Source organism: Procambarus clarkii, chromosome 34, assembly GCF_040958095.1.
Source record: "Procambarus clarkii isolate CNS0578487 chromosome 34, FALCON_Pclarkii_2.0, whole genome shotgun sequence".
NCBI lineage: Eukaryota > Metazoa > Arthropoda > Malacostraca > Decapoda > Cambaridae > Procambarus > Procambarus clarkii.
The window spans coordinates 39,245,646-39,272,921 of record NC_091183.1 but is presented as its reverse complement, the minus strand read 5'-3'; the positions used below and the strand labels follow the sequence as shown (position 1 = coordinate 39,272,921).

At 50.1% G+C, this 27,276-nt stretch overlaps 4 protein-coding genes across 4 annotated transcripts in view; 2 read left to right on the top strand and 2 right to left on the bottom strand.

The window, feature by feature from the left end:
• trio (trio Rho guanine nucleotide exchange factor) overlaps nt 1-27,276 on the bottom strand; it is a 766,603-nt gene that overhangs the window by 529,455 nt on the left and 209,872 nt on the right. The window lies entirely within an intron of this gene.
• LOC123762089 (discoidin domain-containing receptor 2) overlaps nt 1-27,276 on the top strand; it is a 273,769-nt gene that overhangs the window by 47,172 nt on the left and 199,321 nt on the right. The window lies entirely within an intron of this gene.
• Nucleotides 4,355-14,248, bottom strand: LOC138371062 (putative mediator of RNA polymerase II transcription subunit 26). The gene is made up of 2 exons (XM_069335715.1): nt 14,066-14,248; nt 4,355-5,344 (listed from the first exon to the last, which is right to left on the bottom strand). The coding sequence occupies exons 1-2, from the start codon at nt 14,246-14,248 to the stop codon at nt 4,355-4,357; spliced, it is 1,173 nt and encodes a 390-aa protein (XP_069191816.1).
• Nucleotides 20,378-20,836, top strand: LOC138371061 (33kDa venom protein-like). The gene has a single exon (XM_069335714.1). It carries the CDS (start codon nt 20,378-20,380, stop codon nt 20,834-20,836), a length of 459 nt encoding a protein of 152 aa, XP_069191815.1.

The window sequence follows — 27,276 nt, the reverse complement described above, 5'->3', positions numbered from 1 at the left end:
CACCAAGAGCGGGAACAAGGGAATATCGGAGCAGTGTGGCAGATTACCACCTTCCAAATTACATTCTCACATTCTCACCCAAAAACCAATTTTAAGAGCAGTTCAAGTTTCGCCTTAACCCTTACGCTGCTCCCAACGTTCTTTGAACATTTGTTTTTTTTCCTATTTGATTCGTTGACTATTTTGGAATCATGCGCACCTCAGTGTGGCACCTTTCAATAGGTGTGTGGTGTTTAAGGGCTAAAGCAAACTACACGACCGCAGTAAACTATATTGGTGCTTTACTCTCAGATAAAGTATCCACTCCGTAAAGCATCCAGCGCTTTAGTCTTATGAGAAACGTACGAACCCATTCAACCCTCTTAACCTATCGAGTCCGATGCATAGTATATAATCGCATATATTTGTGAGCCGTTGTTTTTCTTAATATATGATAACAAACATATCATTTGTTTCGTAATACATAACAAAAGATAGGTTTCATTTGTAACATTGTTCCGAGAACGTAAAAAAAGTGACCTATTAATTGAACGGATAAGATGCTCCCAAATCCTGTACACTACTGGTTCCTTCACCAAAACTTTGCAGACCTGATACAAGGTGAAATTTACACAAGCTTTTCCATCTATCATTGTTAACTACGAGATAGATGTTGAATATCTACGAGTCATCCAGACTCGTTGATGTTACTACGGCTAGGCTTAAGCTAGTGTTATAAACATCTTAGGCACGTCATACCACATGCTGATTGACCAGACCACACACTAGAAGGTGAAGGGACGACGACGTTTCGGTCCGTCCTGGACCATTCTCCAGTCGATTGTGATCGATTCTCAAGTCACAATCGACTTGAGAATGGTCCAGGACGGACCGAAACGTCGTCGTCCCTTCACCTTCTAGTGTGTGGTCTGGTCAACTTACTTTAGCCGCGTTATTGTGACTCCTCGCCTCCACATGCTGATGTAGAACTGACCACATTTAAGCAATAAATAAGAATAGTGTCATCAAGGCACTATTCTACATCATACCCTACAACACTGTGCAACTGTCTAACTCTGAGTAAACAAAACCCAAGAATTCTATAGACAATTTCGGTATGTGACATGTCCAAATATATCCAAAATTCTATATTACCTCAAATCTTAATCAATATTCCAAGCTTATGTGCGGCAGGATACAGCGGATAGAGTGGCTGTATCGTCGTGTGACTGTATCCTTCCCATCCACCCCCCCCCTGGATGGCTGCATCATAGAAGAATACAATATGTAATAAGGTCAACACAGTTGTAACTTGTGTAGCTTGATGAACATTGGGGTCCAGCTCCTGAACTTGTTATGTAGTCTCCAACCTTCATAACATTTTGTATTTACTGGGACTGAACTGTAATGATTACAGATCCCTCCTTCAGCTTATCTGTGTTTCTGCAGCTTGCTCCCTCCAAGCCCTCTTCTCTCACAATGTGTCTCATCACCTCTGTTGCAACACGTCTCATCTCTGTGTTACAAGAGGCCTCATGACCTCTGTTGCAATATGTCCGATTACACGTCAAAATACGCCCCATTACATGTTAAAATATGTCCTGATTACCTATGTCACAATAGGTCTCACCACCTACAAACATGGCCATGTAGGAATTAGCCTCTGATGAGAGGTGGGTCGTGTGTAGAAAGATCAGTGTGCAGGGGGGGAGGGGGGGGGGGGGGGGGGGAGGCACCAAGTGTACGCCGTCCCGGGCGCCAGCTGGGGGGGACGGTCCAGTTTTCCCGCCAAAACAATTGGCGGGAATTTTTTTTTTCCGCGAATAATTTCAGTCTATTTTTTCTAATTGCTAAAACGGTATACATCGTTAGATTAGGTATTAGGCGTGGTTATGATACGTTAGGCTACGTTAGACTCGGTTAGGATATGTTAGGTTAGACTAGACAAGACTAGGAGGCTAGGCTTGGTTAGGTTAGGTTAGGTTAGGTTAGACAAGACTAGGAGGCTAGGCTTGGTTAGGTTAGGTTAGACATGACTAGGCTAGGCTTGGTTAGATCATGCTGTGTGTCTTAGATGTAGATACATAAGTTTTAAAACCCATTGGCGAAACCATCTTACATACGAAGTGACCTGAAATAGATTTATTATGTGCTCAATCCGCAACATGAATTCCGGGATTAAACTCGGTATGTGAAGCTGTTGCTAGTCCACGCTGCAGACCTGGCAACGACCTAAGAGGATTATATCGGATAGTTATGCCCGTGATTCTCCTAGCAGCCTGATGTTGTTGTTGTTGTTTTAGATTCAGCTACTGGGAACAAAAAGTTCCAAGTAGCACGGGCTATGGCGAGCCCGTAGTGGACTTACGTGGCACTGGAGCGGGGCTGTAACTTGACTTAGCCTGATGCTTCCACTGGTTGTGAATAGGTGTTGTTACTTAAGGTCAACTCACACAGCTTCAAGTTGTGATAGAAAATAACAATTATTGATTGTGTTGAAACACATTACATCAGCAGGCGAGGAGTCACAATAACGCGGCTAAAGAATGTTGACCAGACCACACACTAGAAGGTGAAGGGACGACGACCTTTCGGTCCGTCCTGGACCATTCTCAATGATCCAGGTGTGTGTGTGTGTGAGACCACTCTCACAATCGACTTGAGAATGGTCCAGGACGGACCGAAACGTCGTCGCCGTCCCTTCACCTTCTAGTGTGTGGTCTGGTCAACACATTACATCAGCTCCAGGATGCTGAGATACGCCACAGACGACTCTCCGGGCTACAATTGAAGAGCTTGAGATTGATGACCGGCTCACAGCCACCAGGAGGAGCCTAGTGGAGTGACTGATGCCCCGCGCCGCCCGGGAGCTCTTACAGCCGTTCTCTCTTGCTTAACGTGTTTGTGGTCCCTTGGATAATAAACTTCTCGGCGTTGAAAACCAACGATCATTGGATTTCATGTTGGAATTACTGCAGCATAAACTGCTGTGGCTTTCTGTTCAGCCCGTCCTCCTAAGGTTTCCCAATGTACAGAAACATATATATATATATATATATATATATATATATATATATATATATATATATATATATATATATATATATATATATATATATATATATATATATACATATATGTGTGTGTGTGAGTGTGTGTGTGTGTGAGAATGCGTGTGTGCCCGCCAATGAGTGCACGCGTAATGTGGACAATGTAACACACTTGTCATGCAAGGTAAGGAAATTACATCTAGCATTACGGAGGGTGACGCGCCTGAGGCCAGGTCCACGGGCGCGGACTACTGCACAATTATCCCGGTAATTGGCGGACCTGCTGCTGGTTACGCAGTTATACGCTAATTTAGACAGGGGTAATTATGTATGTTGCAGTTTATGGCTGCTTCTCAGTGTACTAAACTTACATTCAGGATGAAAATTGCTGGTTTGTTTCTGGTCCACTGGGAGAACCCGAATTGCTCAGCACAGGTAAGGCTCAGGTGAAGGCTGAATTTGTGTATGTTGCAGACTTGTTTTTTTTGTTTTTGTGTTTATTGGTGTGTGTGTGTGTGTGTGTGTACTCATCTATTTGTGCTTCCAGGATCGAGCATTGACTCTTGGATCCCGCCTTTCCAGCCATCGGTTGTTTACAGCAATGACTCCTGTCATTGTCACACACACTCCTGTGTGTGTGTGTGTGTGTGTGTGTGTGTGTGTGTGTGTGTGTGTGTGTGTGTGTGTGTGTGTGTGTGTGTGTGTGTGTGTGTGTGTGTGTGTGTGTAAAGGCATTATGCTCACCCCACCCTGCTCCTACCTCAAACAGCGCCCTCCCCCCCCCCCTCACCACTACCATACATGCTGCACCGCAGTGAAGTCATGCTATTGAAAAGATATTCAAAAGATGAGAGACATGATCACCACATATACAATACTTAGATAAATAGATAAGTCAGACAGGAACTATGTCACATGTGTTAAACAAACAATGCCTGAATGAGCCCACAAAGACCTACGATTTCTTCAGTCAGAATAAATATAATTAACTTAAATATGGAGTGATATTGTACATAGCTTCAACTTTAAATAAGACAGAGCCCAACAGGCTCTGGCACCCGAACACATTGAAAATTACGACTTAAACTGAGCTACATTCTCAATGGTGAAGGGACGGGCCCCAAGAGTTACCCCTTGGTAACTCTTGGGCCCCTTAGGAGGGGTGGGTCTCGGTAACTCTTAGGAGGGGTGGGTAGGAGTGGCTAGGGAGGGAGACGGCCCTAATAACATTATGTAGACGAGGTCCGCTTCCCCACACCACAATTAATGGGTGTTATTTTCAAAACAATTACTTTGTGGTCAAGGGAGCAAGTTTATGGACCAGACTATGTGTAAATCTCCACCCCCCAAAGGCTGTCCTTCTGCCGCATCTGCTTCTGCTCTCTACTCTGCTGCACCTGCTTCTGCTGTTTCTTCTGCTGCATCTGCTTCTGCTGTCTACTCTGCTGCATCTGCTTCTGCTGTTTCTTCTGCCGCATCTGCTTCTGCTCTCTACTCTGCCGCACCTGCTTCTGCTCTCTACTCTGCCGCACCTGCTTCTGCTGTCTACTCTGCCGCACCTGCTTCTGCTGTTTCTTCTGCCGCACCTGCTTCTGCTGTTTCTTCTGCCGCACCTGCTTCTGCTGTCTACTCTGCCGCACCTGCTTCTGCTGTCTACTCTGCCGCACCTGCTTCTGCTGTTTCTTCTGCCGCACCTGCTTCTGCTGTTTCTTCTGCCGCACCTGCTTCTGCTGTCTACTCTGCCGCACCTGCTTCTGCTGTTTCTTCTGCCGCACCTGCTTCTGCTGTTTCTTCTGCCGCACCTGCTTCTGCTGTCTACTCTGCCGCACCTGCTTCTGCTCTCTACTCTGCCGCACCTGCTTCTGCTGTCTACTCTGCCGCACCTGCTTCTGCTGTTTCTTCTGCCGCACCTGCTTCTGCTGTTTCTTCTGCCGCACCTGCTTCTGCTGTTTCTTCTGCCGCACCTGCTTCTGCTGTTTCTTCTGCCGCACCTGCTTCTGCTGTCTACTCTGCCGCACCTGCTTCTGCTGTTTCTTCTGCCGCACCTGCTTCTGCTGTTTCTTCTGCCGCACCTGCTTCTGCTGTTTCTTCTGCCGCACCTGCTTCTGCTGTTTCTTCTGCCGCACCTGCTTCTGCTCTCTACTCTGCCGCACCTGCTTCTGCTGTTTCTTCTGCTGCACCTGCTTCTGCTGTCTACTCTGCCGCACCTGCTTCTGCTGTTTCTTCTGCCGCACCTGCTTCTGCTGTTTCTTCTGCTGCACCTGCTTCTGCTGTCTACTCTGCCGCACCTGCTTCTGCTCTCTGCTCTCTACTCTCTATCAGATACCTTGATAGACCTGAACGCTTTCTAATTTCTAAGTGAATTATTTTTTTTTCGATGTATTATAATATAAATTTTGTTTTGTTTTAACAATTTTTAACAAAAAAGGATATTGAGAAACATGTTTACAGGTAGAGACAAGATATTGTCACCTGGGTGTGGGTCCTCTCCCTTGCCCCGTACTGGGTGTGGGTCCTCTCCCTTGCCCCGTACTGGGTGTGGGTCCTCTCCCTTGCCCCGTACTTCCCGGCTTTTCTCTTACTCTCCCCCGTCTCCTCTTACTCTTCCCCGTCTCCTCTTACTCTCCCCCGTCTCCTCTTACTCTTCCCCGTCTCCTCTTACTCTTCCCCGTCTCCTCTTACTCTCCCCCGTCTCCTCTTACTCTCCCCCGTCTCCTCTTACTCTTCCCCGTCTCCTCTTACTCTTCCCCGTCTCCTCTTACTCTCCCCCGTCTCCTCTTACTCTCCCCCGTCTCCTCTTACTCTTCCCCGTCTCCTCTTACTCTTCCCCGTCTCCTCTTACTCTCCCCCGTCTCCTCTTACTCTCCCCCGTCTCCTCTTACTCTCCCCCGTCTCCTCTTACTCTTCCCCGTCTCCTCTTACTCTCCCCCGTCTCCTCTTACTCTCCCCCGTCTCCTCTTACTCTCCCCCGTCTCCTCTTACTCTTCCCCGTCTCCTCTTACTCTCCCCCGTCTCCTCTTACTCTTCCCCGTCTCCTCTTACTCTTCCCCGTCTCCTCTTACTCTCCCCCGTCTCCTCTTACTCTCCCCCGTCTCCTCTTACTCTCCCCGTCTCCTCTTACTCTCCCCCGTCTCCTCTTACTCTCCCCCGTCTCCTCTTACTCTCCCCCGTCTCCTCTTACTCTTCCCCGTCTCCTCTTACTCTCCCCCGTCTCCTCTTACTCTTCCCCGTCTCCTCTTACTCTTCCCCGTCTCCTCTTACTCTCCCCCGTCTCCTCTTACTCTCCCCCGTCTCCTCTTACTCTCCCCCGTCTCCTCTTACTCTTCCCCGTCTCCTCTTACTCTTCCCCGTTTCCTCTTACTCTTCCCCGTCTCCTCTTACTCTTCCCCGTCTCCTCTTACTCTCCCCCGTCTCCTCTTACTCTTCCCCGTCTCCTCTTACTCTTCCCCGTCTCCTCTTACTCTCCCCCGTCTCCTCTTACTCTCCCCCGTCTCCTCTTACTCTCCCCCGTCTCCTCTTACTCTCCCCCGTCTCCTCTTACTCTCCCCGTCTCCTCTTACTCTCCCCCGTCTCCTCTTACTCTCCCCCGTCTCCTCTCCCCCGTCTCCTCTTACTCTTCCCCGTCTCCTCTTACTCTTCCCCGTTTCCTCTTACTCTTCCCCGTCTCCTCTTACTCTTCCCCGTCTCCTCTTACTCTCCCCCGTCTCCTCTTACTCTTCCCCGTCTCCTCTTACTCTTCCCCGTCTCCTCTTACTCTCCCCCGTCTCCTCTTACTCTCCCCCGTCTCCTCTTACTCTTCCCCGTCTCCTCTTACTCTTCCCCGTCTCCTCTTACTCTCCCCCGTCTCCTCTTACTCTTCCCCGTCTCCTCTTACTCTCCCCCGTCTCCTCTTACTCTTCCCCGTCTCCTCTTACTCTTCCCCGTCTCCTCTTACTCTTCCCCGTCTCCTCTTACTCTTCGACGTCTCCTCTTACTCTCCCCCGTCTCCTCTTACTCTTCCCCGTCTCCTCTTACTCTTCCCCGTCTCCTCTTACTCTCCCCCGTCTCCTCTTACTCTTCCCCGTCTCCTCTTACTCTCCCCCGTCTCCTCTTACTCTCCCCCGTCTCCTCTTACTCTCCCCCGTCTCCTCTTACTCTCCCCCGTCTCCTCTTACTCTCCCCCGTCTCCTCTTACTCTTCCCCGTCTCCTCTTACTCTTCCCCGTCTCCTCTTACTCTCCCCCGTCTCCTCTTACTCTCCCCCGTCTCCTCTTACTCTTCCCCGTCTCCTCTTACTCTTCCCCGTCTCCTCTTACTCTTCCCCGTCTCCTCTTACTCTCCCCCGTCTCCTCTTACTCTCCCCCGTCTCCTCTTACTCTCCCCCGTCTCCTCTTACTCTTCCCCGTCTCCTCTTACTCTCTTCGTCTCCTCTCATTCTCCTCCTTGCATGCATTAATTTATATTTTTCTATTTATGAAATCCACGCTCTCTGTTCTGGTTAATCTGTTCTTTAGGGGTCCTTCTCTGTCTGTCTGTCTGTCTGTCTCTCTCTCTCACACACACACACACACACACACACACACACACAGAACGGCGTTCTGTGTGTCTGTTCAGAACGGCGTTCAGGAACCTGTGTAAGGAATCATTCAGAATCTTGTACACCACATATGTAAGACCAATCCTGGAGTATGCGGCCCCAGCATGGAGCCCGTACCTTGTCAAGCACAAGACGAAGCTGGAAAAAGTCCAAAGGTATGCTACTAGACTAGTCCCAGAACTAAGAGGCATGAGTTATGAGGAAAGGCTGCGGGAAATGCACCTCACGACACTGGAAGACAGAAGAGTAAGGGGGGACATGATCACAACCTACAAAATCCTCAGGGGAATCGACCGGGTAAACAAGGACGAACTTTTCAACACTGGTGGGACGCGAACAAGGGGACACAGGTGGAAGCTGAGTACCCAAATGAGCCACAGAGACGTTAGAAAGAACTTTTTCAGTGTCAGAGTAGTTAGCAAATGGAATGCATTAGGAAGTGATGTGGTGGAGGCTGACTCCATTCACAGTTTCAAATGTAGATATGATAGAGCCCAATAGGCTCAGGAATCTGTACACCAGTTGATTGACGGTTGAGAGGCGGGACCAAAGAGCCAGAGCTCAACCCCCGCAAGCACAATTAGGTAAGTACACACACACACACACACACACACACACACACACACACACACACACACACACACACACTCCCCTCTCCACCGCCCTCGTCTAAAAAGCACATTAAGGATGTTATACTTGAGTTCCTTCATTTAGTGGCATCATTTATATATTTTTTCCGCCGGGGCCTTGAGACTTAGAACTCTCACCCGCGTCCACCACTCTCCCCTCACTGTTGGTACTCTCCCCTCACTGTTGGTACTCTCCCCTCACTGTTGGCACTCTCCCCTCACTGTTGGCACTCTCCCCTCACTGTTGGTACTCTCCCCTCACTGTTGGTACTCTCCCCTCACTGTTGGCACTCTCCCCTCACTGTTGGTACTCTCCCCTCACTGTTGGTACTCTCCCCTCACTGTTGGCACTCTCCCCTCACTGTTGGTACTCTCCCCTCACTGTTGGTACTCTCCCCTCACTGTTGGCACTCTCCCCTCACTGTTGGTACTCTCCCCTCACTATTGGCACTCTCCCCTCACTGTTGGCACTCTCCCCTCACTGTTGGCACTCTCCCCTCACTGTTGGCACTCTCCCCTCATTGTTGGTACTCTCCCCTCACTGTTGGCACTCTCCCCTCATTGTTGGTACTCTCCCCTCACTGTTGGCACTCTCCCCTCACTGTTGGCACTCTCCCCTCATTGTTGGTACTCTCCCCTCACTGTTGGTGAGGGGAGAGTACAGTCTCACCCTACAGTCAAGGTAGCCTCAAGGTTGGTACTCTCCCCTCACTTCTGCTATTCTCACCATTATCCCCTCTACCCTTACAACCTTCACCATCCTCCCCTCTACCTTCACAACCCCTCACCATCCTCCCATCTACCTTCACAACCCTCACCATCCTCCTATCTACCTTCACAACCCCTCACCATTCATCACAGTTTAATCTTGGTGTATGGAGAGTGTGGCGGTGAGCGCTAGTTTATGGAGGCAGGTCTGGCCTTTATTGTGGCCTGGCTCGTTACTGCCCCGACCCTACAGTGATGACTGGGGGGCCCACCCTACAGTGATGACTGGGGGCCCACCCTACAGTGATGACTGGGGGGGTCCACCCTACAGTGATGACTGGGGGCCCACCCTACAGTGATGACTGGGGGTCCACCCTACAGTGATGACTGGGGGCCCATCCTACAGTGATGACTGGGGGCCCACCCTATATAATGACCGGGGGGCCCACCCTTCTATAGGGCCCACCCTACAGTGATGAGAACTTAAAGTTCCTCAAACTGTAACCTATGAAGTACACCTGGAAAATATGAATTATTATCCCCAAATGAGTAAGTAATTAATTACTCGAGCAGGAGTCAGGTTGTGTAAGCAGGCTCGTACACAGCATCTCAAACCTCACACGTCTTTCCTGAATTCTTATCTAGGGTTAATTTCATAAACCCTTGTATTATTATTATTATTATAGGTCCTAACCCCTAAATTGTTGGCTTAAATCATATGTGATAAATGATGAAAGGTGAGATTAGCCCTCAACAGGTGAGTTAGGGAGGGGACCTGCCCTACAGGTATTGAGCTGAAGATGGATACTGTCTGCCTCACCTGTGATTAGTTTGTTGAGTTATACACGATGAGGTGATGGAGGTGCGTGGTGCCAGGTGAGCCCACACGTGGTGCCAGGTGAGCCCACATATGGTGCCAGGTGGGCCCACATATGGTGCCAGGTGGGCCCACATATGGTGCCAAAAGGAAGGTGGACCCACGTGTCAGAAGTGTGCGGGGGTTCCACACTTGGTGCTCTGATTCGTTGCTTGCTAATGATCTCTGTGTCACATGTGACACTTCCCCGCCCCCCCCCCCCATGGGGCGCCCCCCCTCACCATGGTTGTTCAGCTGCTTCCTTATCGTTTGGCACCACTTTACGACACCTCTATATCCTGGGAGTCAACTATTGCTTAAGCATTCCAGTACTTGACAACACATATCATGTGCTGGTAGATTGTGGCTATCTTTTGTGTGGAGATGGGTGGCAGGCCTGGGTGGTGTAGGGTGATGGGTGGCAGGCCTGGGTGGTGTAGGGTGATGGGTGGCAGGCCTGGGTGGTGTAGGGTGATGGGTGGAAGGCCTGGGTGGTGTAGGGTGATGGGTGGAAGGCCTGGGTGGTGTAGGGTGATGGGTGGCAGGCCTGGGTGGTGTAGGGTGATGGGTGGAAGGCCTGGGTGGTGTAGGGTGATGGGTGGCAGGCCTGGGTGGTGTAGGGTGATGGGTGGAAGGCCTGGGTAGTGTAGGGTGATGGGTGGCAGGCCTGGGTGGTGTAGGGTGATGGGTGGAAGGCCTGGGTGGTGTAGGGTGATGGGTGGCAGGCCTGGGTGGTGTAGGGTGATGGGTGGCAGGCCTGGGTGGTGTAGGGTGATGGGTGGCAGGCCTGGGTGGTGTAGGGTGATGGGTGGAAGGCCTGGGTGGTGTAGGGTGATGGGTGGCAGGCCTGGGTGGTGTAGGGTGATGGGTGGAAGGCCTGGGTGGTGTAGGGTGATGGGTGGCAGGCCTGGGTGGTGTAGGGTGATGGGTGGCAGGCCTGGGTGGTGTAGGGTGATGGGTGGCAGGCCTGGGTGGTGTAGGGTGATGGGTGGAAGGCCTGGGTGGTGTAGGGTGATGGGTGGCAGGCCTGGGTGGTGTAGGGTGATGGGTTGCAGACCTGGGTGGTGCAGGACGATGGGTGGCAGACCTGGGTGGTGCAGGACGATGGGTGGCAGACCTGGGTGGTGCAAGACGATGGGTGGCAGACCTGGGTGGTGCAAGACGATGGGTGGCAGACCTGGGTGGTGCAAGACGATGGGTGGCAGACCTGGGTGGTGTAGGACGATGGGTGGCAGACCTGGGTGGTGCAGGACGATGGGTGGCAGACCTGGGTGGTGCAAGACGATGGGTGGCAGACCTGGGTGGTGCAAGACGATGGGTGGCAGACCTGGGTGGTGCAGGACGATGGGTGGCAGACCTGGGTGGTGCAAGACGATGGGTGGCAGACCTGGGTGGTGCAAGACGATGGGTGGCAGACCTGGGTGGTGCAGGACGATGGGTGGCAGACCTGGGTGGTGCAGGACGATGGGTGGCAGACCTGGGTGGTGCAGGACGATGGGTGGCAGACCTGGGTGGTGCAAGACGATGGGTGGCAGACCTGGGTGGTGCAAGACGATGGGTGGCAGACCTGGGTGGTGCAGGACGATGGGTGGCAGACCTGGGTGGTGCAGGACGATGGGTGGCAGACCTGGGTGGTGCAGGACGATGGGTGGCAGACCTGGGTGGTGCAGGACGATGGGTGGCAGGCCTGGGTGGTGCAGGACGATGGGTGGCAGACCTGGGTGGTGCAGGACGATGGGTGGCAGGCCTCGAGGGGAAGTAAGATGATAGGTTAAGTGGCAGGGTTAAGTGGAAGGCGCCATAGCTGACACAATATATAATTGAGTATTATTTTTTTGTGTGGTTGGCCGTGCGGTGGGGCGAGTCTGAGAGGAATATTGAAAAGGAGTTTATTTAATATTTATGTGTGGCTGGAGTGTAACCGAACCCCGGTGTTCTGTAAACTGCTCCAGGCAGCAGGAGAGAGAGAGAGAGAGCAGGACATACGAGTGTGTTTTGAAGTTCCCGCGCACCCAGTTGCAAATGTAAACTGCGAACCATGAAGTTTATGTCTGCAAGTGTACCGTAGGATACCGCTGGAGCGGACATGGATGCTGCTGGTTAAATATATACAATAGATTTCTTGTATTTAATGGAATTCCATTGAGGTTCAAGCCCTGCCCGAGTGTATATATTCCCGCGGTGTAAAATGCGGTTACCATCTGTAATATACAATGACAGGTGCACAATGACCTGGGTTATATACCTGAAGAAGACTAGGGGGGGGGGGTTCCGGTGAAGTTGTTGTGTAGTGTAAGGAGCTTTAGAGCTTCTGTAGCAAAATTATGCAGTAGTGTAAGGAACTACAGGTGTTGTAGCATCAATATACAGTAGTGTAAGGAACTACAAGTGTTGTACCATCAATATACAGTTGTAAAGGGAACTACAGGTGTTGAGACAGTTACATTGTTTGGTAGCCACTTACAACCGTTGCCTCTCCACCTGTCCTCACACGTACAGCTGAGCAGTTTCCTCTCTACTGACCAAGAGTTCTGGCGCTACAGAGAGATTACAGGCTCCCCGCTACTGAAGCTTTCTGTAGTGGTGAGGAAGCTATAGAGGCCTATAGAGGCCTGTAGACCTATAGAGGCCTTCACCGGCCTCTATAGGTCGCCTGGGTTACCTGTATTCATACGCTCCTGGCTAGCTGAAACCTATTCCAGTTTAACTATGTCAGATCGTGAGAGTGGGATGGTATAGTTTCATCTAATATTATATACCTCACTGTGAGGGTACAGTAGAGGACTGGTCACCGTGAGTGTACAGTAGAGGACTGGTCACCGTGAATGTACAGTAGAGGACTGGTCACCGTGAGTGTACAGTAGAGGACTGGTCACCGTGAGTGTACAGTAGAGGACTGGTCACTGTGAGTGTACAGTAGAGGACTGGTCACCGTGAGTGTACAGTAGAGGACTGGTCACCGTGAGTGTACAGTAGAGGACTGGTCACTGTGAGTGTACAGTAGAGGACTGGTCACCGTGAGTGTACAGTAGAGGACTGGTCACCGTGAGTGTACAGTAGAGGACTGGTCACTGTGAGTGTACAGTAGAGGACTGGTCACCGTGAGGGTACAGTAGAGGACTGGTCACCGTGAGTGTACAGTAGAGGACTGGTCACCGTGAGTGTACAGTAGAGGACTGGTCACCGTGAGTGTACAGTAGAGGACTGGTCACCGTGAGTGTACAGTAGAGGACTGGTCACTGTGAGTGTACAGTAGAGGACTGGTCACTGTGAGTGTACAGTAGAGGACTGGTCACCGTGAGTGTACAGTAGAGGACTGGTCACCGTGAGTGTACAGTAGAGGACTGGTCACCGTGAATGTACAGTAGAGGACTGGTCACCGTGAGTGTACAGTAGAGGACTGGTCACCGTGAGTGTACAGTAGAGGACTGGGTCGCTGTGAGGGTACACCGTGCGGGTACAAATCTGCCTTACGATCTTCACACACCTCACAGCCACCCAGATCCTCGGCCTTTGAAATAATTGTCCTTCTGCATATCATTAAATGAGAAGTGATGTGATGTAGAGAGGGTTACATCTCCTCCACGCTGCGGTAAGGAGAGTTAAGAGTCCTTACAACGCTGTCTCCACCCACCACAAACGGATCACCTGAGCACGTATGGGAAGCCCTAACAAGACCAGAATATGTAAATCGATTTATCGTCCTAATTTGATCATTTATTTCCACAATCCGGCCCGCCATGTTTGGTTATCGCTCGGTACCGCTCACACCCACCTTATAAATAATGCTAATTCCCGCCTTTTTATTCAGTAGCTTTTACCAGCCGAGTGAGGGTATGTATGGCGGCCGTGGTGGGGGGTGGGGAAGGTTAGTGAGGGGGGTGTTGAGGTAGGGGGGTATGGTGGAGGTTATTGAAGCAAAGTGTGGGTAGGGGGTGCAGCAGTGTGAGGATCATGGGTTGCTCGAGACTGGGGAGGACTCGGAATGAGGGGGCTCGCTGGAGCATGTCAAAGAGGTATATATATAGTGATGGGCTGCATAGGGAAGCGGTTGCCTAAGCATGGGGGGAAAGGGAGGCTGCAGGAGGGAGGTAAAGCGGTAGGGAAGATAGGTTGGGATGGGTATGGGTAGGGAGGCTCGTCCCCTATCCACGCTTTCCTCACCCTGGGCGCCGCAGCTCCCACGGTGAGGCAGCTCCCACGGTGAAGCATCTCCCACACGTATTAGGAAGAGCTTCAATCTCGCATGTTGTGAATTTTAATGTTACCATGTTTTGCCGGCACGTGGGTGTTGAGGAGTGGGTCTGGTCCCCTTCCTTGGGCGGGTGGGAGACGGGGTGGGAGGCAGAAGATGAAGAAGACAGCACAAGGAAGAGGAAGACAGAAGGTAAGAAGAAAGGCAGCTTTTTCTTTCCCTGTTTTCTCCAATCTTCAATTTCTGCCCAGTCCATTTCCCCCCCTCCCCCCAGTCTGTTCCAATCTGTAGTCCTGGAGCTGTTTCGTTCCGTATGGTGATACAGTTAGTAATATGATGGATCAGTATCTCCAAGCTTCTTCTCCCGCCTGTACAAGCCCTCTCCTGCCAATGGTGCAGGTCCAGCCTTCCCCAGTGTTGGCAGTGGTGCTCTTCAGCCCCCTGTGGGGCCTCCCCCGACCCCACTCCCCCTGTGGTTCACCAGCCCCGAGGCTGTAGAGGCACAAGTTTGCATGTGCCGGGGAGCCGACACGCAGTCCGCAGTCTTACTATGTAAATTTACGCGTGGGGAAACTTGCTTAATGGTTCCCTACTCTTATTGCTGCCTTATTCTCTCTACCTTGCGTGTTCCCGTGACGTCTCTCTTGTTGCTCTCTTCTTCTCTCCCCTTTCCGTATTGTCATGGCTCTCTCTTCTATTGCCTGTTCTCTCTACCTCCCGCGTTTCGTCAGCTCCCTCTCATTGGTTGAGGTTTTCCCTTACTTCGCGTTCTGGTATCTCTCTTGTATTTTTTTATTCGCCGCATCATCCGCCTGCGCCGCATCATCCGCCTGCGCCGCATCATCCGCCTGCGCCGCATCATCCGCATGATATTTTCCAAAGAGTGAGTCGTGTGGTCCTACTGCATCAGAGGACAGTCCTCACTACTTTGAGTCCTCCTAAAGCTGGGACCGTCAGCCCGGACCTACGGCTCATGTTCCTTTGCTTTAGGTTAAGCTAGAGTAATAATTGGCCTTAGAGTGTTGTTGTTGTTGTTGTTGTTTTAGATTTAGCTACTCAGAAGGAAATGTCCATGTAGCACGGGCTATGGTGAGCCCGTAATTGAGTTCGGTTATTCGCGATAACCTTGTTACTGTGATATTCGTAGAGTGTTGTGGTGTCGGCTTTATATAAACCCTTCATACGCGACGTGTTCCTAGTCTTTAAACCCTTAATAACCAGACAGTTCTATTAGGTTGCTGTAGTTAACGACACCGGTGGTGCATTGTAATACAAAAGTTAATTAAAGTCACACATGTATATTAGTTTATTGTCTTTGTTATTTGTTCAATTCTTCATTTACCTCGTCGTGAACTCTTGCCCCTTCATCGTTGCCTCGTGCCTTTATCTTCCAACTTCCAAAAAGTAGTACAAAGACTCAACAAGCTAAAAGCATCGGCCAGTCCGTGCATTTTAGAGGCGGTAAAAAGTACTGAGGCTTTTTTAGCCCCGTGTTGAGAGTAGAGAGTGGGAGCACCAGAGCCAGCCCCACGCCAGTCATGCTACACAAAAGCTTCTGATACACGTAGCCAAGGCTACAGAAAGAGTTCAAACTGAAATACCTCTGAGAAAGCGTGTGGAGTTTGCGTGCTTAAGAGCCAGATACAGCTCAAGGCGCACGCTACTAAGAGTGAAGACAGGTGCAGCAAATCCAAAAACATGAGAGCCAATTAAAAATGTGACTGTTTCAGTAAGCCAAGTGAAAATTCCCTGGAAAAAATTGCTTGACTTTGAACTTGAGCTGACAAGGTGGGGGCATTGGGGGGGGGGAGAGAGAGAGGGACAAAGATGGAGGTGTGAGGGAGGGGGTGGGGGGGGGGGGGGAGGGAAAGGGGCCAACGATGGGGATTGGGAGGGAGGGAGAGAGGAAGGGATGAGGGCGGCAGCTTGGAGACTGTTTACACACAGCTTGGGAATATTTTCTCTTGTGACCCAAATTCGATATTCCTGTCCTATTCCGGCACGATTGTCTCCACATAATACACCGAGGAGGGACCTATGTGTCCTCTATCATGGAGAATACCACCAGGGTGGGGACAGAGCAGTCAGGACCCGTAACACCAGCCAGGTATGGTGTGAGTTACAGAGCAGTGAGGACCTGTAACACCAGCCACACATGGTGTAAGTTACAGAACAATGAGGACCCGTAACACTAGCCAAGTAAGGGTCTACACTAGATTCCTCATGATCCCCTGCTATTACCTCACAACACGCCGCCTCACTCACACCAACACTCTTCAACACCCTCAACACCTACAACACCTACAACACCCACAACACCTACAACACCTTACAACACCCGCAACACCTACAACACCCTCATACCCTCCTGGATCCTTAAGCTCCTCTGCAATAAATACTTCAGTTTCTGGGCCATGAAGGATCAGTAGCTTTATAGCTCTTGCATCTACAGGACCTGTTTAACTTTATAGTTCCTGCTCCAGCTGACCCCTTAGCTTTATAGCTCCTGCTCCAGCTGACCCTTTAGCTTTATAGTTCCTGCTCCAGCTGACTCCTTAGCTTTATAGCTCCTGCTCCAGCTGACTCCTTAGCTTTATAGTTCCTGCTCCAGCTGACTCCTTAGCTTTATAGTTCCTGCTCCAGCTGACTCCTTAGCTTTATAGTTCCTGCTCCAGCTGACCCCTTAGCTTTATAGCTCCTGCTCCAGCTGACCCCTTAGCTTTATAGTTCCTGCTCCAGCTGACTCCTTAGCTTTATAGTTCCTGCTCCAGCTGACCCCTTAGCTTTATAGCTCCTGCTCCAGCTGACCCCTTAGCTTTATAGCTCCTGCTCCAGCTGACCCCTTAGCTTTATAGTTCCTGCTCCAGCTGACTCCTTAGCTTTATAGTTCCTGCTCCAGCTGACCCCTTAGCTTTATAGCTCCTGCTCCAGCTGACCCCTTAGCTTTATAGTTCCTGCTCCAGCTGACTCCTTAGCTTTATAGTTCCTGCTCCAGCTGACTCCTTAGCTTTATAGTTCCTGCTCCAGCTGACCCCTTAGCTTTATAGCTCCTGCTCCAGCTGACCCCTTAGCTTTATAGTTCCTGCTCCAGCTGACTCCTTAGCTTTATAGTTCCTGCTCCAGCTGACCCCTTAGCTTTATAGCTCCTGCTCCAGCTGACCCCTTAGCTTTATAGTTCCTGCTCCAGCTGACTCCTTAGCTTTATAGTTCCTGCTCCAGCTGACCCCTTAGCTTTATAGCTCCTGCTCCAGCTGACCCCTTAGCTTTATAGCTCCTGCTCCAGCTGACCCCTTAGCTTTATAGTTCCTGCTCCAGCTGACTCCTTAGCTTTATAGTTCCTGCTCCAGCTGACCCCTTAGCTTTATAGCTCCTGCTCCAGCTGACCCCTTAGCTTTATAGTTCCTGCTCCAGCTGACTCCTTAGCTTTATAGTTCCTGCTCCAGCTGACTCCTTAGCTTTATAGTTCCTGCTCCAGCTGACCCCTTAGCTTTATAGCTCCTGCTCCAGCTGACCCCTTAGCTTTATAGTTCCTGCTCCAGCTGACTCCTTAGCTTTATAGTTCCTGCTCCAGCTGACCCCTTAGCTTTATAGCTCCTGCTCCAGCTGACCCCTTAGCTTTATAGTTCCTGCTCCAGCTGACCCCTTAGCTTTATAGCTCCTGCTCCAGCTGACCCTTTAGCTTTATAGCTCCTGCTCCAGCTGACCCCTTAGCTTTATAGCTCTTGCTTCAGCTGACGCTTTAGCTTTACAGTTCCTGCTCCATGTTGTTGTTTTAGATTCAGCTACTTGGAACAAAAGTTCCAAGTAGCACGGGCTATGGTGAGCCCGTAGTTCCTGCTCCAGCTGACCCTTTAGCTTTGTAGTTTAGGTATCTACAAGACCTTTAACCTATTAGGTCTCTCAGGGCCGCATAGGGATTATAACCTCACAACACCTGAGAACCTAACCTAACCCCCCCTAACCCCTGAATGGTTCCCATGACCCCATAACCCAAACAAGGCCTCGTTACCTGGCGATAAATTCCCCCCATAGTCCCAAATCTCCCATCAGCCGTCGCTGACACACGACGAGTCTAGATCCTGGCGATGAAGGCAGGATGTATTCAGTAATTAGCTGCAGGAAATTGGTGGTGAGTACTGGAGATGACTATCTCTAGGCCCCACTACCACCACCTGCCCTCTCGCTAAACAATTAGCTCCTGGTTACCTGCCTGTTACGGCGGGGTTAATTGCTTCTGACTCGTCAATAACCGGAGTAATCACCATTACTGACTGGCTGGGGGGGGGGGGGGCTGACCCCCCCCCCCGCCTGCTGAAGAGTAAACTATGGTTAATTTGGGCCGCAATGGCGATTGATGCTAGTGTGAGGGTGTGGTTAGGCTTAAGTTAGTGTACTCTGGGTACATGGTACACACACACACAGTAGGCTACACCTTGCAGCTCTAGTTACCTTGAGGTGCTTCCGGGGCTTAGCGTCCCCGCGGCCCGGTCGTCGACCAGGCCTCCTGGTTGCTGGACTGGTCAACCAGGCTGTTGGACGCGGCTGCTCGCAGCCTGACGTACGAATCACAGCCTGGTTGATCAGGTATCCTTTGGAGGTAGCCTAGGGTACACTCAGATTCCGGGATGCTAAGTCTCCGGTATACTACACGTTTAGTATACCAAGACTACAGTATACTCTCCCCCACTAAAATCTTCCCTCCTCCTGCTCCTCCTCCCCCTAGCCCCCTCCTCCTCCTCCTCCTCCTCCCCCTCCCCCTACCCCCCTCCTCCTCCCCTGATCCTGGGCTCCTCTGAGCGTTTAATGAGATTTATTACTGAAATTATCAGCGTTGTTTTTGTGGGTTCTGATCAGTGGGCAATCTCAGGGGGGCGGGGCGAGGAGGGTCCCCCTCTTACCTTTCTCCTCTCTCCCTCTCTCTCTCTCTCCCCTTTACTTTGTATTGCTCGTGCCCTCTTCTATTCTTCCTCTCCCCTCATCCTCCTCCTTGTGTATATTCTCATTCTCTCTCTCTGTCTCTTTTCTGTTTCTTTACAGAGGAGGGAAGAGGCCTAGACGACCTTAGACTCTTGTCAGTGGGTCCAGAGCTTCCCTTTCCCATTAGTCCGTGGTAAGCCTTATCCTGGAACACGATTCTCCAATCAGGTTACTACCAGGTCTCCAACTACTGCTGAGCGAACAGTTATGGATTCGTTCCCAGTCAATCCTTCCCAGGTGTTTCGCGGGGCAAGTTTATGTGTGTGTATTCACCTGATTGTGCTTACGAGGGTTGAGCTCTGGCTCTTTCGCCCCGCCTCTCAACTATCAATCAATTTTTTTTGTTTCACACACACACTCAGGAAGCAGCCCGTAACAGCTGTCTAACTCCCAGGTACCTATTTACTGCTAGGTAACGGGGGCATCAGGGTGAAAGAAAGTCTGCTTATTTGTTTCTGCCATCGCCGGGGATCGATCCCCGGTCCCTAGATCTACGCAATCCAGAGCGCTGTCCACTCAGCCACCATTACTGGCCTGGTGTGTGTGTGTAACTATTGACCATCCCCAGTAAGTACTCCTGTAAACTGTAACTGCCAGTACCAGTTTACTACCAGGTACCAGCACCAGTTTACTAGGTGAACAAATACACGAAATGAAAGAAAACACTGTAAAATTGTTTCGGCTTCTCTCGGGATTCGAACCTGGCGCTTTCGGCTGCGAATGAAAGTCGTTCATCGTCTGACTATAGAGCTCCTCCCCCCCCCCCAGCACCAGTGGAGGACTCATCAAGTCTCTTAAACACAAAGTTTAGAAGAAATGTATTTATAATCAAATATATGCCATTCTAGCCTCCCTAATTCTTACCTAAATTCCCTCTTAGCTCCTCCCCCCATTACTCTCCCCCACCTCCCCACTCCCCCCTCCCCACCACACCCACTCTCCCCCCCTACCTCCCCTACTCCCCCAGGGGGCGGCGCCCTTGAACACCAACGCCATTACAACTTTGAGAAGACTTGCATACAAAGTTTAAATAAATTATTGTCCGTTGCTGGAGGAGGAGGAGGAGGGATTAATATCCTCCCCCCCCCCCCCGCCGCCCCCCTTCTTCCCCATTACTCCCCCTGCCTTCCCCCCCATCCCCATTACTTCCCCCCGCCGGCCCCGCCCCTATTACTGTCCACCTGTCCCCCGCGGCCACTGGCTCACCTCTCTCCTGGCGCTCAGATACCCCCAAAAGTAACCCCTCCGAGGGTTTACTTCACTTCCTGGCCCCCCCCCCCTGGGTGTGAGCTGTAAACTCACCCCAAATAATATCGTGTGTAACGTGTAGCCCCGCGAGCGAGTGTATTTGTTTTTATTGAATTTAGAGCGTCAGTAAAGATCACTAATTTTGAAAGTGTCAATAGTGATGAGGCTGGTATTGTTTCCCAGAGTGGTCAGAGAGAGTGGTTCTGTGGTGGGTTCTCTTGGCCGGATCAATGGTTCTCTTGACCAGATCAGTGGTTCTCTTGACCGTATCAATGGTTCTCTTGACCGTATCAATGGTTCTCTTGACCGTATCAATGGTTCTCTTGACCGGATCAATGGTTCTCTTGACCGTATCAATGGTTCTCTTGACCGTATCAATGGTTCTCTTGACCGTATCAATGGTTCTCTTGACCGTATCAATGGTTCTCTTGACCGTATCAATGGTTCTCTTGGCCGGATCAATGGTTCTCTTGGCCGGATCAATGATTCTCTTGACCGTATCAATGGTTCTCTTGACCGTATCAATGATTCTCTTGACCGTATCAATGGTTCTCTTGACCGGATCAATGATTCTCTTGACCGTATCAATGGTTCTCTTGACCGGATCAATGGAGATTGAATGTCCAAGTGAAGCAGATAAAGTTGACACTACTAAAGGGAGTGTGCTTTCTCATACAATTAATGGAGTGAATGCTTCTTACTCAGACTTGAGAAGGCAGTGTGTGAGTGTGTGCTTCAACCACTGGAGACACACACACACACACACACACACACACACACACACACACACACACACACACACACACACACACACGCACACACACACACACAGTGAAGCTGGACTGCCCGGACCTTACCCGCACACTATTTACAACAGACACAGACCCCCTGATATATTAGCACAGTATAATGGCGGTGATCAATATAAAAGGGGACATCTAGCTACAATACACAGGAGGGGGATGGACACTGTCACACACTCAGCTCGGCCCAAAATGCTCTGACATCAGACTAAACTATCTAAATTACCCTCCATTTGTTTCACTCGTTCATTGCCTCCATTCAAAATTGTGCAGTGGTGTTGACAGTCTTGGTGGTGGTGTGGTGTTGACAGTCTTGGTGGTGGTGTGGTGTTGACAGTCTTGGTGGTGGTGTGGTGTTGACAGTCTTGGTGGTGGTGTGGTGTTGACAGTCTTGGTGGTGGTGTGGTGTTGACAGTCCTGGTGGTGTTGTGTTGACAGTCTTGGTGGTGTGATGTTGACAGTCCTGGTGGTGTTGTGTTGACAGTCTTGGTGGTGGTGTGGTGTTGACAGTCCTGGAGGTGTGGTGGTGTTGACAGCCCACCAGGCATAGTTCTGATAACTCTATGGAAAAACAATCAAGACATCAGACATTTTGCCCCAACAGGAGACAAATGAGGGCCAAACCCATGCAAACATTCACTCACAAACCTCTCATTAATTCCGGTGTAGCTTTCAATCATTTGTGCATGCTTTTTTTTCCTTGCAATCCGACAATGTGCATCATGATGTTCGTGTTGAGGTAATTCCTGTGTGTGTAGCGCCGTGTTGCAAGCTCCAGCTGTGATATGTCGCTGCAACTCAATCATTGTCAGTTGCACGTTCCTTGTGTTCCTACACTGCACCACATGTGAGAGCTTCCTCACAGCACTAGTGCCTCGATCAGCCACTGGAACAGGTCAAAACGCAATCCAGTCGGGACAGCCCCCATCGTAGACGGAGCATCTACACTATCTATGGAGCATCTACACTATCTCAAGATGCAGCCCCCCCCCATCGTAGACGGAGCATCTACACTATCTATGGAGCATCTACACTATCTCAAGATGCAGCCCCCCCCATCGTAGACGGAGCATCTACACTATCTATGGAGCATCTACACTATCTCAAGATGCAGCCCCCCCCCCATCGTAGACGGAGCATCTACACTATCTATGGAGCATCTACACTATCTCAAGATGCAGCCCCCCCCCCATCGTAGACGGAGCATCTACACTATCTATGGAGCATCTACACTATCTCAAGATGCAGCCCCCCCCATCGTAGACGGAGCATCTACACTATCTATGGAGCATCTACACTATCTCAAGATGCAGCCCCCCCCCCATCGTAGACGGAGCATCTACACTATCTATGGAGCATCTACACTGTCTTAAGATGCAGTCAGCATGCCCTGCTGTACAAAAGTACAGGGGGAAGGTACTCTAGGCACAGTGAGGTTAAGGACACCATCAAACAAAGCTTTACTAGGCAAGCAATTCTGCTTTTATAGGTAAACAATCTTCAGATATCTTGTTTATCAGATAATTCGATATTTTAAACTTTAAGCGGAGTTGCCGAGTATAATGTCAATATCTGTGAGTAACTTAGTGGGGCTTTGGGACAAGTTCAGCCTAGCAGCCACTTTCCTGAAGTGACAAGGAACTTGGCAAGTTAGTGATGAGCGCGATCCTTGCTCCACTGAGGTTATTGATTAGCGTGTGTGTGTGTGTGTGTGTGTGTGTGTGTGTGTGTGTGTGTGTGTGTGTGTGTGTGTGTGTGTGTTTGAGAGAGAGAGAGAGAGAGAGAGAGAGAGAGAGAGAGAGAGAGAGAGAGAGAGAGAGAGAGAGAGAGAGAGAGAGAGAGAGAGAGAGAGGGAGAGGGAGAGGGAGAGAGAGAGAGAGAGAGAGAGAGAGAGAGAGAGAGAGAGAGAGAGAGAGAGAGAGAGAGAGGGAGAGAGGGAGAGAGGGAGAGAGGGAGAGAGAGAGAGAGAGAGAGAGAGAGAGAGAGAGAGAGAGAGAGAGAGAGAGAGAGAGAGAGAGAGAGAGAGAGAGAGAGAGAGAGAGAGAGAGAGGAGGGGGGGCCACGTGGGAGCCGTCTCCGGGGGGTCAATAACACAGCTAATTGGTAACCGCTTTGGATAACATGATCACTCTGCCGCTCAATGTCTGGAGAGAGTTTAATGAACTAATTGACCAGTGATTTTCTCATACAACCGACCAGGAACTCTGAGGTCAATAACCACAGTGGTTAGTAACTTGGCCAGTCAGTGAACCTCATGTCCTGGAAAAGCTATCCTTGTAGGTCAGTAACTTCAGTGGTGAATATACTCTATGAACTTATCCTGGATTTCAGTCTATTTAAAACCCAAATATTTCAGCTTCATTTAACTCATAAATAACGATTTAATAGACTCTATGTCAATAGCTTTAGAGATCTCTAACATTATGTTAAGTAATCATGTGGGAATGTTCATCATTCAACAAGACTATTGGTGGCAGCATTGGGCAGCAACTGTATGGGGCAGTGACGTCAGTATTGGCAGTAATGGCTTTGTAACTTTGGTGGAGGACCGACGGACGGACGGACACACACACACACACACACACACACACACACACACACACACACACACACACACACACACACACACACACACACACACACACACGCACACACACACACACACACACACTTGTCTTGTGACCATCGTGTTGGGTGGACGTGGGTTGGGAGCTCCAGGTTCACTAGTGGAGTGGGAGGGGTAATCAGGCAACTTCGAAGTGAAAAAGTGTGTACAAGTGAATGAAAAAACCTTGAGTTTTGGCCAGAGCCATAAAGTAGTGAAGAAAAAACAGTTTAAATAGCGTAATTCAAAATAGTTGTAGTATTGTGGCAGTGTGTAGTGTGGAGCAGACCTCACCGACCTCTGACCGCGTGACCTCACCCCGGCAGCAACCCTCCTACCACCACGGGGACGACGCTTGGAGATTCACTCACCTATTGTGTTAGCAGGACGGTAAGATACTTGGAACCCCTGTGGGTAAGGTTGCATTATAGCAATGACTAGGTCAGGAAGGGCGTCTAGGTCCAGCAGTATTATGATTGAGGAAGAAGATAGGTTTGTGGAGAAGATGATTGGGAAATTTGTAGAGAAGAGGGATGTTTGGATAGGTGATCTAATCCAGGGGATTAAAAGTGAAGTCTTTAATAAGATACAGGGCGAGGTTCAAAGACTCAAACAAGAGTTTATGGATTATATTCAAGAGGAAATCAGGAAGAGCAGGGTAGAATGGCAAGGAGAAATATCTAGGCTTACTAATGAATTTGGCAGGAATAAGGGAAGCTTGGCAGGGGAAGGGGAAGTAGTAGTAGTAGGTGGAGTAGCGGGTGTAGGAGGGGTGGGGGTCAGCCAGGGAGAGGGCCACCAGCATGACCCTGAACTGAGAAAGAGGACAATCATAATCCATGGATTACTTGAAGCCAGGGCACCATCGAGGCAGGAAAGGATGGAGATTGAGGATTTGGAACTACAGGGGATCTTGAGAGACATGAGAGCCCAGATGGCAGGGAATGAGGTGCAAGTCCACCGACGCATTGGACCATACAACTGTAACAGGAAACGACCTGTCCTGGTACAGTTCACTAACGAAGAGGCAGTGGATTACATACTGCATCACAAACACCTACTCAGAGGTAGCGAAAATTACTACAACGTATTTATTGACAAATTCATGACGAAGGAGGAACAGATTGCCCACAGAGCAAGCAAACAACAATACGACTCTTCCCATTTGAGCGCAGCTACACACCCCAGTGCTAATCCACCCCATGCTAACCAGCTCACACGTGCTTCTCAGGTCACCCCTTTCCCAAATCAGCCGCCCCTGCTTATCTCCCCAGCACATCCCTTGACCCCTCTGACCCCACTGGAGTCAAATTCATCCCACATTCCAAGGACCCCCTCATCACCTCAACCCCCAAAACCCGTCCAGCCCTCGTCCCCTCAACCCCCAAAACCCACCCAGCTCTCATCTCCTCAACCCCCAAATCCCATCCAGACCTCATCCCCTCAACCCCAAGAACCCACCCAGACCTCATCCCCTCAACACCCAAAGCCTACCCTGCCCTCACCCCTCCTCATCCCCTCTCCTTCCATGTGACCCCCCACCCTTGCGAGGGAGGTGGGAGGTCCCCCCCACCCCCTCTATCCATCCCCCTCCCAACCTCTCAACCTCTATCTGTCTCCCAACCTTACGCCATCTCCCAACCCCTCTATGCCCTCCCTAATCTTCAGACCCAGTATGCCCTTCCTACTCCAGACCTACCTACCCAGGCCCTACCCCAGACCCTCCTACCTACCTTCCTAGAAGCCCAGCCCCCAGTAGCCCCCCAAGCACCCCTCCTGAACTCTTTCACCCCCCATACACCCCCCGGACCCCCCCAGACACCCCCTGGATCCCCCCGGACATCCCCCGGACCCTCCCCGCCCCCAGTCATCCCCCAGACACCCCCCAGATCCCCCAGATCCCCTCTGCCCCCAGTCACCCCCCAGACATCCCCCAGATCCCCCCAGACCCCCAGAGAAAGGGAGAACTCTGGTACAAGAGTTTCCATGAAGAATCTCAAGGTTTGGTACACCAATGCTGATGGGGTATCTAATAAAGCAGAAGAGATAAAAGAAAGAGTGAGTGAAGCAGATCCTGACATAGTTGCAATTGTGGAAACTAAAATTAATGACATGATCTCAGATGCTATCTTTCCTGAAGGGTACCAGGTGATACGAAAAGAGAGGACACAGAGACAGGGAGGGGGAGTAGCACTCCTAATAAAGCGGAAATGGAAGTTTGAAGACCTGGGAAATCGAGTTACCAATGAGTGCACAAGCTTCATACATGGAACTCTGACAGTAGATGGGAGGAAGATTGTGATCATGGTAATCTACAATCCCCCACCAAACAGTAGAAGACCCAGGCAGGAGTATGATGACAACAACAAAGCATGTATAGATGAACTGCAGAAGGCAGCAACACTAGCCCACAGAATGAGAGCGAAGCTGCTGATCATGGGGGACCTAAATCATGGAGAGATAAATTGGGAATCAAGGAATCCCCATGGAGGGGATGAAACGTGGGGAGCAAAATTAGTAGATGTTATAGACAGGAATTTCCTGACACAACATGTGAAGGAAGACACAAGGGAAAGAGGAGGAGATGCACCGAGCCTATTAGACCTGATTTTCACCCAGAACGTAGAAGATATCGAGAATTTAGAGCATGAAATACCTCTAGGGGCCAGTGACCATTGTGTCCTAGTCTTTGACTACATGATGGAATTCAAAATTATGACCATGGGACAAGAGATCTGGGAAAGGAGAGCTGACTACAGGAAAGGGGAATATATGAGGATAAGGGACTATCTGGGTGAAGTGCAGTGGGAGGAAGAAATTAGAGGAAAAACAGTCCAAGATATGATGGACCTAGTCATACAGAAATGCCAGGAGGCCGAAGAGAGATTTATACCAACGGTAAAGGGAAAAAATAAGAAGGAATATAATAACCCATGGTTTAATAGACAGTGTCAGGAAGCAAAAATGGCCAGCAGGCGGGAGTGGAGGAAGTACAGAAGACAAAGAACAGAGGACAACAGAAGCAGATACAACAGAGCTAGGAACGATTACATTAACATAAGACGAACATCGGAAAGGGACTATGAGAACGATATTGCAATCAAAGCGAAAAAACAACCTAAGTTACTACACAGTCATATAAGAAGAAAAATGTCGGTGAACGACCAAGTGACAAGACTAAGGAAGACAGAGGGGGCATATACTGAAAGTGACAAGGAAATCTGCGAGGCACTGAATGCCAGTTTCCATGGAGTGTTCACTACCGAGCCTGAGCAGCTCCCATTGTTGGAAGGGGTTACCCTAGATGAAAGACTATCAGATATAGAGGTGACAGCAGAGGAGGTAATGAAACAGTTGACAACTCTAGATGCAACTAAAGCAGTTGGACCAGACAAAGTATCACCGTGGATACTAAAAGAAGCAGCACAGGCCCTCAGCGTGCCTCTGGCAATGATCTTTAATGAGTCACTTATGTCAGGAGAATTGCCCAGTTGCTGGAAGAAGGCAAATGTCGTGCCGATCTTCAAGAAAGGAGATAGAGAGGAGGCACTTAACTACAGACCTGTATCACTGACAAGCATCCCCTGTAAAATACTGGAAAGAATAATTAGGCTACGACTGGTTGCACACCTGGAGAACATTAGGTTTGTG